This window comes from Mus pahari, chromosome 15 (assembly GCF_900095145.1).
Source record: "Mus pahari chromosome 15, PAHARI_EIJ_v1.1, whole genome shotgun sequence".
NCBI classification, from domain to species: domain Eukaryota; kingdom Metazoa; phylum Chordata; class Mammalia; order Rodentia; family Muridae; genus Mus; species Mus pahari.
In genome coordinates, this window is record NC_034604.1 from 50573844 (window position 1) to 50588791 (window position 14948).

At 45.6% G+C, this 14948-nt stretch overlaps 1 protein-coding gene across 3 annotated transcripts in view; it reads right to left on the reverse strand.

Annotated features, from left to right (window-relative positions):
* Positions 1 to 14948, reverse strand: part of Aldh7a1 (aldehyde dehydrogenase 7 family member A1) — a 48371-nt gene that overhangs the window by 29407 nt on the left and 4016 nt on the right. The window contains exons 2-5 of one of the 3 annotated variants that reach the window (XM_029546858.1): positions 9231 to 9430; positions 8784 to 8955; positions 7417 to 7470; positions 5795 to 5860 (exon numbers count right to left, since the gene is read on the reverse strand). In XM_029546858.1, the coding sequence (XP_029402718.1) occupies positions 5795 to 5860; positions 7417 to 7470; positions 8784 to 8891 (228 nt within the window). In that variant the 5' untranslated portion in view covers positions 8892 to 8955; positions 9231 to 9430. Of the gene's footprint in view, positions 1 to 5794; positions 5861 to 7416; positions 7471 to 8783; positions 9044 to 9230; positions 9431 to 14948 lie in introns of those variants that run through there. The other 2 variants (XM_021214346.2, XM_029546857.1) reach the window with 2 other exon arrangements.

Here is a 14948-nt window from a genome sequence, read left to right on the forward strand (position 1 = left end):
GTGCACTATATGTGTGCAGGAACCCACAGACGTCAGCAGTGGGCCCCTGAGCTCCTGAAACTGGACTTGTAGGCAGCTGTGAGCTGCCATGTGGGTGCTGAGAACTGACCCTGATCTACAAAAGCAGTAAGTGCTCTGAAGCACTGGGTCGTCTTCCCTAGTGCCGTGGGGCACACATTTAATTTACTCCCATCAGTGTCCTGGTTACTGTACATCTGCCTGGAGACATCACTGCAAACGAGGTAGCTGTAATTCTTGCCCAGTAGAACCACAATTCAGTGAAGCAGCAGACTACATGGAGGGGAGCAAGGTTGTACAGCTAGAGCAGGACTTGCCAATCAGTGTTACTATGGGAGGCGGGAGGAAGGCCTTTGAAAGTGTAGAGCAAAGACTTAAAGCACGACTGTTATCAGCCAAGTAAAAAGACAGAGAAATCAGAGCGAAGAGCAGGGCATGTGCAAAGGTTAAAGGCAGAGAGAATGTAGTCGTTTTCAAGAGCAAAGCAGCTCAGAGAAGCAAGAGAAGAGAAGGAGCCACACGGCCAAGGGCCAAAGATCTAACACATGGCATGGATCACAGGAGATTTTAAAAAGGAGAAAAAAAAAAAACATCAAAATACACTTCAGTATACTGCTCTAGGTCCAGTTGTAGAAAGTGACTGGAGAGACGTGTCTCGTGAAGATCATCGGCTTAGACCAGAGCTAGTACGAAGATGGCAATAGAGTGTTATGGTTTGTAGTGTATCTCCAGGGTAGATGCTAAAGTCAGGTGCCAATGGGATCTGCAGGTAAGGTAGGGCCTTAGGGATAGGTGAGTCTAAGGGAAGAAGCCTATGGCTTCATTATAGCTTTGTAGGAGGAGAGTGACCTACCTGAGTAGGATGTCTGTCCTGTCTTGGGATTTTATTATATAATCATCACAGAGACTATCAGATGTGGCCCCTTGGCTCAGGACTGCCCAGCCCCCGGCACTATAAAACATTAATGTCTTTATAAATTACCCCGTTCATAGTATTTAGTTAGAGCAGCAGAAACCAGACTAAGACATAGTCGTGTATTTTTAAATGTTCAAGGTTTGATAGCTGGCAACTGATTGACCACTGATTATTGATCAGCCATGCAGTTTTCACAACCAGACTCTATGCCAGATCACATTAATAAACAACATCACCTAACCTGGCATCTTTCGCTTTAGTTTCAGGTTCCCAGATTATCCTCAGGAAGGACATGGAGTGAGAAGGCATGGATTAGGGTTTGAAGAGGCCAGGGAGAAAGGAATAAGGAACATGGAAGACAGCCACATTTCTAGAATGAAATCGACTCGTCCATTAACAAGCGAAGCTGAAATCACAGCTCATTTGGTAGGGTGCTTGCCTAGCATAAGTAAGGCCATGCGTTCAATAACGGTCACTGCAGAAAGCCAGACATGCTAGCGAAGCACTCAGGAGATGGAAGCAGCGAGATCAGAGGTTCAAGGTAATTACACAGCGCCCAGTCTGGGATATATACCTGGCTCAGTGGACTAAAGCGCCCGCTGCCAAGCCTACAGACTTGAGTTCGATCCCCAGAGCCCACACTGCAAACGGAGAGAAGCGACCTCCACGGGTGCATGGCATCCACATACGTACACAAGATAAACTTTTACACGTCACTTTAAAAGTTGGGAGGGATGGCTCGACAGTTAAGTGTACCTGCTGCTCTTACAGAGGATCAGGGCAATATTCCTACCATCCCAGTGGCACCTGGAAACTGACTCCAGACATGCACACAGTACACACACACACACAGAAAAGGAAATGAACCAATTCTTTCTTTTCAAACTGGGAAAAGAAAACCCTCCAGGACCCTGTCCCCAGGTTCACATGAGAAGTCTCAGCACTGCACATGCCCCACCCATGAGGTCTCCTCTAGAATAGACATAAGGCAGCGTGTAGAAGGAAGGACACAGACTGAGGGCACCCTGATGCACCGCTTTAGCTTCAGCTCTTGGGAAGCTCAGACGGGAGAAACGCTTGAGCCCAGGGTCAAGTCCAGCTTGTGTGACAGTGACACAATGAGCTCTGTTCATAAAGAAGCAATCAGAAGGGAACACTGCTACATAACGAGGCCGTACGCACAGCTCCCAGCGATCTGGTATTTGTTTCTCTTTGCAGTTAGGAGAAAGGATCCACATCTAACCTCAAGGGACAAAAGAGTCTCTGACACTTTCTCACCGGCAACAGAGGGGAAACTGAGGATACCCAAGGGACATGGAGGAACAAGACGGGGAAAGTCCTAGGTAGAGCTCCTTCCTGAGAAGGTGACAAGTCTCAGTCCCAGCCAGCTTCTCTGAGGTAGCTCTAATCAAGAAAAAGGAATGCGTTTTCAGCCAGGCATGGAGGTGTGTACCTCTAACACAGCACTGGGGAGGTGAAGGGAGAGCCGTCAGGAGCTCAAAGCCAACCGTGGCCATACCAAGCTAGAGGCTGCCCTAAGCTAGGTTAAACCCTCTCTCTCTCAAAAACAAACAAACAAACAAACAAAGCAGCTTTTATAAGTTACTTTTCCTTTATATTCATTTTTCTTGTTGTTTTTTGTTTGTATTTATTCTTCTCTCATATAGTATGACCCAACGGCAGTTTCCCTTCCTCCTTCTTGCCTGTCTCTCCCTCCATCTCCCCTCAGAAAAGAGCAGGCCTTTGAGTGACATCAAGCAAATATGGCATAACAAGCTACAGTAAGACCAGACACACATTCTCACATCAAGGCTGGACAGGTACCCCAGTGGGAGGAAAATGGTCCCACAGGCAGACAAGAGAGTCAGAGACAATCCCTACTCCCACTCTTAGGAATCTCACAGGAACACCAAGCCACAACCGCAACAGATATGCAGAGGCTCCCAGATCTCTGAGCCCACTCGAGTAATGCTCAGTTGATTCTGTGGGCTGTGTTCTTGTGGTGACCTTGATCCCTCTGGCTCTGCCGATCCTTCCTCCCCCTCCTCTGCAGGCCTGCCTGAGCTCTGCCCAATATTTGGCTCTTGGACTCTGCAACCGTTCCCTTCATTATCCCTTGTTTTTATCTCCCTTAAAGAAAAACGTTCCCTTTGCAATTTCCAGGCTTAACTGGAATGAAACAAAGCAGTGTTCTGTCGCAATGTAGGTAGGCAAAGTCAACAGAAGGAAAGAGGGCAGCAGAGAGCCTCATGGAAGGACCCTTCAGAGAGGCTGCAGACCCGGACAGCCTGCTCTGATGGCTCCGCGTGAGGCCCAGCTATGCCTACCCTAAGTCACTGTCACACTGACCAGAGCCCAAGAGGACTGTTAGAAAAAAGCTGTATCTGCACTAATCTTTGAACTCCATTGCTCAACTCCAATTCCAACAAGTTGATCCTTTACTGGCCCAGCTTACTCATCTAAGAGTGACCTTCCTGACTTACTCAGCAACTCTGCTGAAGGAATGCCGAATACAATCTGGCACTGTGGGATAAGACATTGGAGCCCCAACGGAGATCCTAAATTCAAAACAGCAACAAAACAATACAGCATAATAGCTCGGAAAGATTATCATGACAGTGACCACTGCAGCAAGGGAGACAGACTGAAAAGTCAGCTAAGGAGCAAGACGAGATGGCTCCGCAGGTAAAGGTGTTTGCTGCTCAAGCCTGGGGACCTCAGTTTGATCCCCAAAAGCCACGTAAGATGGAAGGAAGGAACCAACTCTACAAAGTTGACCTCTAACCTCCAAATGCACATCATGAGGCATGTGTACACACATCACCACCATCACTATCGTAACAATAAGTAAAAAGTTTTTTAAATCAGTTTAGGAAGACAGACCCTAAAACCATACAAACTGGTCTCAAATATTTTTTCATTTACTCTAGATAAACACACAATGGCATAAGTGTTCTGTTTAAGACATGTGAATGATTCCAGCATCTGGAAGACTGAGGCAGGGAGAAAGAAAGCAAGCATGAAAGAAAGGTAGGTAGGTCGGGTTTGGAGGGATGTCTCAGCAATTAAGAGCACTTGTTGCTCTTGCAGAAAACCCAGGTTCAGTTTCCAACACCCATGTGGCAGCTCACTATCTGTAACTCCAATCCAGAGGACCCAGGGCCCTCTTCTGACCTCTGAAGGCACTAGGCATGCATGTGGTTCACAGACACACATTCAAGCAAAACTCTCATATGCATAAATAAATAAATCTCTTTTTTAAATGTTCTGGCCATGTATGGTAGCACATGCCTTTAATCCTAGCACTCAGGAGACAGCGGTGAGAGAATCTCTGAGTTCAAGACCAGCCTGGTCTACAGAGCAAGTTGTCCAGGACGACCAGGACAAACAGAGAAAGTTTAATGTGTGTGGCTGGGAGAGGTGGCTCAGTGATTAGGAGCATCTGGTTCGCAGCCTTAAGGAGGACTCCCAGCAGATGGCAGTAACCTCGCTGCATGAGTGGGGCAGAGACAGGAGGATTGCTGGGATTTGCTTGCTGGCTTCCAACCTAGTAAACACCCTGCTTCAGAGGGGCAAGCAGAAAGTGATCAAGGAGGATACTGATGCCCATTTCTACCCTCTGTGCACGCGTGCGCGAGCACATACACACAATAATACACAAAGAAACAAACACACGTCTTTTTAAAAATAACTGGACCGGTGAGCTGCCTCCATGGATGAAGATGCATCCCGGGCAATGTGTGTTTGATTCCCAAAACCTACGTGAAGGCAAAGAGAACTGACTCCAAGGGTCCTCTGACCGCCACATGTACTCTGTGATGCACGACTCGTGTGCACATGGACACACAATAATAAACACCAATAAGTATGCATTATCCTTATGCTGATATACACACACAATGTGATCCTAAAACTGTGTGTGCATCCTGTAACACGTAGAGAAGAACCACAACACAGGAGAGCTGGGAGAGAAAGGCTGGAAGGCAGCTCTGATAACATCTGTGCTGAAGACGTTGGGATGACAAAGAGTAAATATGACTATCTTACAGCATCGTCCTTAAAACAAAACAGCCAGGCAGCTGTTGAGGTGGCTAAGTGGATGAAGGCACTCGCCACCAAGCCTGATGTCTAAGTATAATCCCTATGCGTGGCATGATGGTGTAGAGATGCTCACCATGTGCCAGTTCTGCCATAAACGCCTGCCAGCAATACATGATCTCGCGATCTAACCCTCACAACAACTCCAGAAGGCAGGCTCTCCCAGCCGCCCCTCTTTATGAAAACCCTCTCAGGTGGAGGCAGGGGGATGCTGGAAGGCCCAAGCCATTCCTTCTCTCCTTCACACCACACTCCACACCCACCTAGTGGTGAGTGAGTGAGGCCCAGCCCAGCAGCTCTCACAATTCTCACTTGGGCTCTGTTAACCCATGATGGATGGTGTGTGGAGATGAAGGGGGCAGATTCTCCCTTCTCCTTAGCCCTGGGAAAACGCTCTGGAGCCAGGCATGCTGTGAAGACATTCTGTCCCTGACCAGTATCAGAGAGGCAGGAGGAACAGAGAACAAAGAACTCCCCTTCTTTTGCTCAGTTAGAGGTTTGGGGGAGAATAATCACAGCTCCAGCTGACACTGTTCACAGGAGTTTTTATCTATTTTGAAGTTACCCATTCTTCTAATCCCTAACGGCAAGGACGCTGGCTTTAGAATACCCAGGAGGAAATCAGCACAGTCCCCAAGAATGCACTTTTCAGCACTTTCCCATCTCATCTGACTTTCATCAGAACATCAGGTGACCTGCTCTGCAGTGGTGTCACAAACGCTGTACTTACATCTGCCCAGATGTTGCAAACGCCGTACTTACATCTGCCCAGATGTTCCAGGCTTTCTTGGCTTTCCCTATGGTTTCTTCATAGTCTTTCAGGCTGGCCTAGGTGCAGAATGAGAGTGAGAGGAAAGGAATGAGAAAGTATAAGTAAGAAAAAGAAAAAGAAAAAAAAGCTGTGTCTGCAGAGACTGACTGGCTGATTAGAACTGCAAATGGGGCCAGTCGGGGGTGGTGCTGCACACCTTTGATCCCAGCACTCGAGAAACAGAGGCAGGTGGATCTCTGTGAGTTTAAGACCAGCTTGGCCTACAGAGTGAATTCCAGGCCAGCCAGGGCTATACAATGAAGCCCTGTCTCAAAAAACCAATAATCAATCAATCAATACAGAAAGGTTGGAATGTTGCAAATCCAGAACCTAGTTACCTTATTGTAAGCTAGTTTTCACCCCCCTGAATAAACCATTCCTTGCCCACCTGGTGTCTGTCAGAACTAGCATGCTGTGACTTAAGAACTAATATCCTATGACTAACCAATAAAAGCCTTTTGGAATCTATCAGCTTAGCAGATCACTAGTTTCCACCAACATAAAAGCTAAAGAATGCCATCAGCAGAGTGTCCCCATCTTGCTGTAACCACCGCTCTGAGGTGCCACCAATGTTTAACTGCTTTGGTGTACGACTTTATTTTTCTACAACTATAAAGCTCTATGGAACGGCTTTCCTGGGGAAATAACCTGCATTTCCTAGACATGATGGTCACTCAAATCTGGCTCCAGAATAAACCATTTCCTGTTCTCCTCAAGATGAGAGCTATGGCTTTCACACTGACCAACACTGATACTCACCTTCTAGAATATACAAATATCCTTGCAAAAGAAGTGGAAACTAAGAAAGAAAGAAACTGTCCCTAAGACTCACGGATGATAATGATTTCAATAGCCTACAATCCTAAAGTCTGTTTAAAAAGCTGGAGTGGTAGCTCAGAGGCAAAGCTCATCTCTAGCATGTTTGCAGCAGTGGATTCAATTCCCAGCATGGGGAGCAGGGAATGTGAATTAAATTAAACTAAAGCATAAATAGAAGAAAACAGCTGGAATCTAATACAAGAAAAGATAACCCAGCCGTGCTGTGAAGCCTTGCTTTTTAAACTGAGGTCTAGCCTCATCTGGATACAACACATGATGCATATTAGAACGTTCAAACTTGGGTTGAACATTCATTCTCTAAAAAAAAAAAAAAAAAAAAAAAAAAACCTCTGGAGTTGACTCAGAAGCAATCCCCAGAGGGAGACCAGGAATGTAATCCAACTGTCTAGCACAGACAAAGCTCCAGGTTCAAGCCCCAGGATAAACCTAGTACAGTCCTACATGCCTATAGCTAAGTTCAAAGTCACTGTTAACTATACAGCATGATCAACACCAGCCTGGGCTACATCTCATCTTGTATCCAATACAAGAACAATACAGAGGCCTTTTGCCTAACTCTCTCTATGATTCACCTTTTCTAGCTAATTCCACAGAGCAAGAGTGGGCAGTCTCCGTAGACAGGCTCAGAGTGAAAAAGAACTGCGTGATTCTGTATATCTGTGCTGCTCATAATCTTTGCCTCTAGAGAACGCTAGCACAGTTCCCTGTAACAGCTTAAATTTTAACAACTTACCTGTCGGACTCTTGCTATTGGCTCATTGTTAGCAGGACAATAGGTCGTAATTACCTTGAAATACAAGTAAACAAAAAATGACAATCATATATAGAAATTATAATCATTCCCAAAATAGAAAAATAAAACCAAAGTAAGAGCCTTCAGGCTGCCTTCTGTTATGACTAACCCACTCTTCAGAACAGTCTTGGGCTTCTCATCTATTCATCAGGAACTCTCTGTAAGAGCCATGCATTCGTCATCTGAATACTACATTCAGAGGCATAGACACAACACACCTAACCCTCACTGTAGCCAGCCATTCAGCTGACAAGTTTACATACTGCTTTCCACCACACTCTGCCCACCCCAAGTCCAGACACACTACGAAAAGGCCTGTCTTAAGGAAACCGGAGAGACTCCAGGAAAAAAAAAAAAAAAAGGCAAAAGACAAAACTAAAGAGCCCCTAAAAGACTAGGTTTTATCAAAAGACACTAATAACTAGATGGTGCCACAGGAGAAGCAGGTGGAGCCAGGTAGTGGTGGCACACTGGGAGGCAGAGGCAGGCGGATTTCTGAGTTTGAGGCCAGCCTGGTCTACAAAGTGAGTTCCAGGACAATCAGGGCTACACAGAGAAACCCTGTCTTGANAAAAAAAAAGAAAGAAAGAAAGAAAGAAAGAAAGAAAGAAAAGAAAAGAAAAGAAAAGAAAAGAAAAGAAAAGAAAAGAAAAGAAAAGAAAAGAAGGGGGGGCGACAGGCGGAGGTAGAGTGCTTGCTGCGGGTGCACAATCCCTGGGTTCTTGTTCAAAAACCAAAAAGAAAAAAGAGACGAGGTGAAACTCCCAATTTCATGGTAACAATTAAAATCACCTGTATCTCTTACAGCCAAGGGTAGCCAAAAAGTTGCTTTTCCTGTAACAAAGCAGGTTCTAGTAGAGTTGAATGTCATGTTCTGAAAAAGCTTTACAAGTATGAGACACTCTCCTAAGTTTGAGGCAACCAGAACCTTAACCTGTCCACTGCATGTTTTATCATGGTGCTAAGTCTGGGCAATAAATACTGAAAACCAAGTCTTCATGGGGAGAAAGTTCACAACATTTCAGCCAGGACGAGCTTTTACAGATCCCAAGCAAGGCTGCCATACGGTTTAAGTAAGCACTGAAGCCTTCCTAGCAGCTCCAATACGCCATCGATTTCTCACAGCGCTAAAATCTAAATTCGATTCTTCTTGCCTTTCTGCAGGAGAAAACTTCTGCTGTACAACTTTAGAACTTCCCATCCCGGTCTATCCTCCCTCAGCTCCAGTTGGGAGGTGGGAGGGGAGGCGCCCGCCTTGCGGCCTCCCAGGCAAACCTTGGCTACAATTTTCCGGGACTCCAGCATACCTCTCCCCGGCCGCCCCAGCTTCCATTATACACGCCCTCGTTATCCTCGCGGAGCCCCAGGTCTTGCAGCCAGGCATACTGGGGATGATGGATCAGCAGAGAGGACATGTGGGCGGCGGGCCTGCTCCACGGGCCGGAAAGCTTGCTGGTCTTCACGGACTGCACACAGAGCCTGCGGGGCACACGCCACATACTGAGCTCAGCACGCCAGAAGCCCCTCCGCCAGGGCAGTCCGGGAAATACAGCCCCGCCCCCCGCCCCGGAGAGTCCACTCGGCAGGCCCCGCCCCCTGCCCCTCTTTGGGAGGCCGTCCCCCAGCCCCCTTTCGCGAGCGCTCATTGGGCAGACCCCTCCCCCGGGGATCCCATTGGGCAGCCTCGCTCCACCCCCTAGACACGTCCGCTGACCACTCCTCATCCTCTCCCGCTGGGGTCTTCCGAGCCTTACCCGCTGGGTAAAAGCGGCTGCCTCAGGGTCTGGGGCGGGGACGGGGCTGAGGGTCCCGGGAACTGCGCCACCGGCTGCTTCTGAAGTCCGCTGTGTTCGAGCCGAGCTTTCAAACCACCGCACGCTGCTGGGCCGTACTACGCTCAGGGCTCAGGTATTCTGGACATGCTCGTTCCGTGGATCTGGGCTGGGACCTGAAACTTCAAGAAGCGATGACGTCACTGACCCCCGTAGTAGCCTAGGAAGGTTTTTCAGTGTACGGAGGTTTAAAGAAAGGTTATTTTCACCGCTTTGGTAAATTACAAATATTCCCTAATAAATAAAAAGTATCACATGATTGTACTGCCTTCAAAATACGCTGCCTCGGTACATTCTTACTTTTAAAGAGCGAACATCGTTTCAATCGATGGCCTTCACTCTGCACATCTTTTTTCTACAATATCCTTGCCCCTCACTCTCTTACAGGTGACTGTGTCATTCTTCAATAACCAGGCCTCTCTATATGAAGGAAATCCTAGCATCTTATCAGCACTAGCCACATGCATTCAAGGTGCCTCCCTGATATCCAGTCTGTTACTTGTGTTGGATTTCTCAATGATTCCCCGCCTATGTTTTCAATATGTTTCAATTGCTTTCTACCCTGCAGCCAAAGTCATAAATAGGATAGGATACAAATAGGAAAGGAAAAAACAAAATCAAACTATACTTATTTGCACATGATATGTCCCTTTATTTAAAAGTCCCTAAAGACTATACCAGATGTGTCTAATGTCTGTTAACATTTTCAGTAAAGCAATTAGATATAAAATCAATATAAAAAAATTATTGGGACTTTGTTTTTTGTTTTTTTTTAGACAAAGTCTTATATAGCCCAAACTAGCCTCCTGCTCACTAAAAGGATGATCATAACTCCTGCCTCTCCCACCTGAGTGCTGAGATTACACCCAGGCGCAAATGTACCTGACTCTTCACTGCTAGGGATAAACCCAGGGCTTCATGCATCCTGGGCAAACAGTCTACCAGTGTAGCTACCTGACTAATACAGTGACTTCTCTATATAGCAATAACAAACATGCTGAGGAAAAATGAAAACAACCTCATTGGCCATAGCAGCAGCAATAATAATCAGAAGAAGAAGAAGAAGAAGAAGAAGAAGAAGAAGAAGAAGAAGAAGAAGAAGAAGAAGAAGAAGAAGAAGAAGTTCCATTTCCAGCACGGCATAACAAAGCTGGGTATAAAAACCACAAAGCCAGGAGCTGGAGACATGACTCAGTGGTTAAGAGCACTGACTGTTCTTCCGAAGGTCCTGAGTTCAAATCCCAGCAACCACATGGTGGCTCACAACCATCCATAATGAGATCTGAGGCCCTCTTCTGGTGCTGTCTGGAGACAGGTACAGAGTACTTACGTTTAATAATAAATAAATGTTTGAAAAAAAATAATGAGGTCAGTTTCTACAATGAAAGTGCACTGGGGCTAGAGAAATGGCTTTGTGGTTAGGAGTATTGACTGCTCTTCCGGAGGACGCACAGAGTGGCTCACGACTGTCTGTAACTCCAGCTCCAGGGGACCTGAAACCCTCACACAGACAAATATGCAGAGAATATATGAAATCCATATTAAGAATATATAAAATACACTTTTTGAAGGGAATAGCAAATACTTAACTCCTGTGAGTGGAGACTTTGCCATTATAATGAGCAAAATGTACTCCAGGTCACCTCGAAAGTCACACCCTAGTGAGCTGGGGGTGTGGAACAGTTTGTTACAAGGACTTGTGGAGTCAGAACTTCCACCACCACCACAGCTCCCCACCCCCAACCATCATAACAATATAGGGTCAAACTGTCCTCGGTAGGACAAGTAAAAAGACAAATAAATGGTTCAGAGGGCACAGGCACTTGGAGGCCAACCAGATGGCCTGAGTTCAGTCCCCAGCACCACATGGTGGAAGGAGAGAAACGAACGACTCCAGCAAGTTGTCCTCTGACCCGTGCACATGAGTTATGGCAGGCACTTATGTATACAGTTGCCCCCACACACCACACACTAAATAAATAAATGTATTTAATTTTTTAATAAATAAAAATGAAGAGACAAGTAATAGTGAAAATCAAAGAAGGGGATTTGGGACTAGAAGCATGGCTCAGCAGTCAAGAGCACTTCATGCTCTTACAGAAGACCAGAGTTTGATTTCCAGCGCCCACACTGGGCGGCTTATAGCTCCAGTGGCCTGTAACTCCAGCGCTGAGGGATCTGACCTCTGGCCTCTGGAGGCATCTGGAGGCACACATGCACATACACAGATACACAGACACAGACACACACACACGCATTAAAAATGAAAATAAAATTGTAGTCACATTACCAATCTTGTAAGGGGACAGCAGCTTTTCCCTAGTAAACATATGAGCTTGTCCCCTAAAAGTGCCTGCCCCGCCAAGGGCTAATTCTCTTAATTACCATCATATGCAACTAATTCAAAATACTGCAGACCTAAAAGTAAGAGGTAAAACTCTTAGAGAAAAACATTAAAAACAATCTTTGCTGTGACAAAGTGTTTAGTTATATCCTTAGCTATCCACAGAATCCACACACTGCCACAGTTAGAACGCTGAAGCTGCTATTCTCCGAAGCCTTGATTCCTCACTCGGGCCTGCAGCTATCTTCAGGGTCACTGTAAATGTGGTAGGAAGGCCTTGTGTCTCTGCCTTCACTCCCTATGTGTCTCCTCCCTACACTGCTGTGGCATTTTAGATCACACTTCTCCAGAGCAATGATTTAAGGAGTGTTTATCTGAAGCGGGTGGCCTTCCTCCCTCGGGGCTGAGGACACCAAGGGAAGAGTAACTAACTTCCAGATTGCAAGGCCATCATAATCAGCAGATTTTCAAAGCCAAGATTTTCTGCAGGCCAAGGAAGGCACCTGAAAGTCTCTAAATACGACAGCAAAGGCTTTACAGCTGATTACCAGGAGGGTGGAAGCTGCAGGCGTATATCTGCCTCCCCAGCCAGTTGGTAGCAGAATGTATAGGAAGGAGAGGAGAGATTGTTGATTGAACATTCACTAAGTCAATCACTTTTTGACAGTGAAACCACACCAGAGAAAAAATGACTTTAAAGAAGAAAGATTTCTTTTGGCTCATAATTTTAGGGTGGTGGCCAAGGACTGGCTGTATTGCTTTTAGGCTCATGGGAAGGCACTCAGGAGGCAGAGGCAGGCGGGTCTCTGAGTCTGAGGCCAGCCTGGTCTATAGAGCAAGTTTTAGGCTAGCAAGGCTACACAAAGAAACCCTGTCTCAAAAAAACAAAACAAAACAAGCAGAGAAAGACAGAGAAACACACACAGTGACAGAGACACAGAGAGACAGAGACTGCAAAGTATAAAAATTCAATGAAAGAATTGAGACTTTCCCAAAAGATAACTTTAAAACTTTGTTATTTAAGCCCTCACCCTAAAATCCACTTTATGTTTCCTGCTGACTGAGCATCAAAAAATTTCAACACTACTGAAAAAAAAAACAAAAAACAAAAAACAAAACCAAAAACCAGGAACAGACGGCCTACAGAGATAAAACTCATTTTCCCAAAGACAAGGAAGGACTTTGAAAACAGATGAACTAAGCAGTTTAGGGTCAGAATGTTTGTGAGTTTGAGTTTTACTAGGTTATCACTCCTCTCTCTCTTTAAATTTAAACAATGTACCTGGTAAAAATCCCTTTACAAAAAGAAAATTTTCCAGGTTGGAGAGATGGCTCAGCGGTTAAGCTCACTGGATGCTCTTCCGAAGGTCCTGAGTTCAAATTCCAGCAACCACATGGTGGCTCACAAGCACCTGTAATGAGATCAGACGCCCTCTTCTGGTGTGTCCGAAGACAGCTACAGCCCTTCTGCTCACCTCTCACAGTGGCCAGCATTCAATCGGAAGTATGCACCACCCTTTATCTTACCAAGCTTGTTAATTTTGTTTCTGACTGGTCCTGAAATTCTTTTCCACTGTGCTGTCAAGGGTTTGACTTCACCTGAATCCACATCCCTCCAGTGAGATCCCTTAGGCTATGGGGAAGCACTGGTGGCCTATGTCTCCACCAGAGTGGTGACATTTGACAGTTACCATGGCAACAGCCACAAATAGAAAAGGGGGAAAGAAGACAAGAAAAGGGGAGAGAAAAAAGAGGTATCTGAACTCCAGAATGCTCACTAGCCAAAATCTGAAAAAATACAAACACTCCTCCCTGCTTTTTAGGCCTATTTTCTTATATCTGTCTTCCTCACTTATATGCTCTATACCGGGTACTTCTCAATGCCCCAAAATTGCAAAACTTATTTGAAAGTTTATCTTCCATTTCTCTTGCTCTTAGCCAAAAGTAAGTCTCATTTTCTGCTCAGTTGATGCTTGGTTCTGTAATCCTGAGACGGAAAATGGACCCAAGTTGGGGCAAAAGGCAGTAACACCTAAAAGAACAGTCTGTTAACCTGGTGCACGTTTAAAAAGTCAGACTTACTGAACCATAAGCATTTCTTCTTCTTTTTTTTTTTTTGCATATGTATATGCATGCTCACATGTATGTGGGCACGTGTGTGTTTTATCAAACTTGGGGGTCACAGTCTGTGCTCCAAAAGTTCAAGTCTGGCCATCCATCCTTAAGATGCCAATTAATATTAAAAATTAGCCAATTTAAGGGCTGGAGAGACAACTCAGAGGTTAAGAGCACTAGCTGCTCTTCCAGGGGTCCTGAGTTCAATTCCCAGGTACCATATGGTGGCTCACAATCATCTACAATGAAAGCTGGTGCCCTCTTCTGGCCTGCAGGCAGGATGCTGTATACATAAGAAATACATAAATAAATCTTTTTTTTTTTTAAATTAGCTAATTTAATAGTAATAGCCAAGTTAATAGTAAAAATCAGAAAAGGGAGATATAGTCAATGCAACCACATTGAGAAGAGGGACAAAGAGATCCAGTGACTTCCCCTAAAGCCAGTCTTCAGGTCCCGAGATGAGATTTAAGTTTAAATAGAGGTCCCAGAATATGTGTAGCTAAAGAGTTGGGATCAAGGTGTGGTCTGCCCAACATTTATTTACCCATCTCTGTCTGCGCTTCAGTCTCATACTGTAAAGTCAGCCAAGCTAGAACTGTGGAAGACCTTTTTTCCAGCTCCCCCTCTGGTTGATGCCTTCTCCTTTTTCCAGCATGAGATCCCTGGGGAAATTCCCTAGTGTTTCAACCTTCCGATCGATTTACAGATTTAGCTAAAGAGACATGGAAATATTCTCAGTTCCGCCAGGATAAATTTTATGAGTTCACGTGAGCGTGTGCGCATGTGTGCGAAAGACAGAGATCATCAGTATTGAGCATCTTCCTCTATCACGCTCCATCTTCAATATTGAGGCATCTCTCACATGAACTCGGGGTTTGATGCTCCAGCTCGTCTAACTGGTCAGCGTCCTCTGAGAATCTCCTGTCCCTTCCTCCTAAGGGCTAGGATCACAGGTGAGCAGCTATGCCCACTCGGAACTGAAGTGGGTGCTCCAGATCTGAGCTCAGGTACGCACTTCTGCACAGCAAGCACTCTCCCTAATGAGCCGTCTCCCAGCCCGGCATCTCTCTCTTTTTTTTTTTTTTTTTTTTTGGTTTTTTTCAAGACAGGGTTTCTCTGTATAACCCTGGCTGTCCTGGAACTCACTTTGTAGACCAGGCTGGCCTCGAACTCAGAAA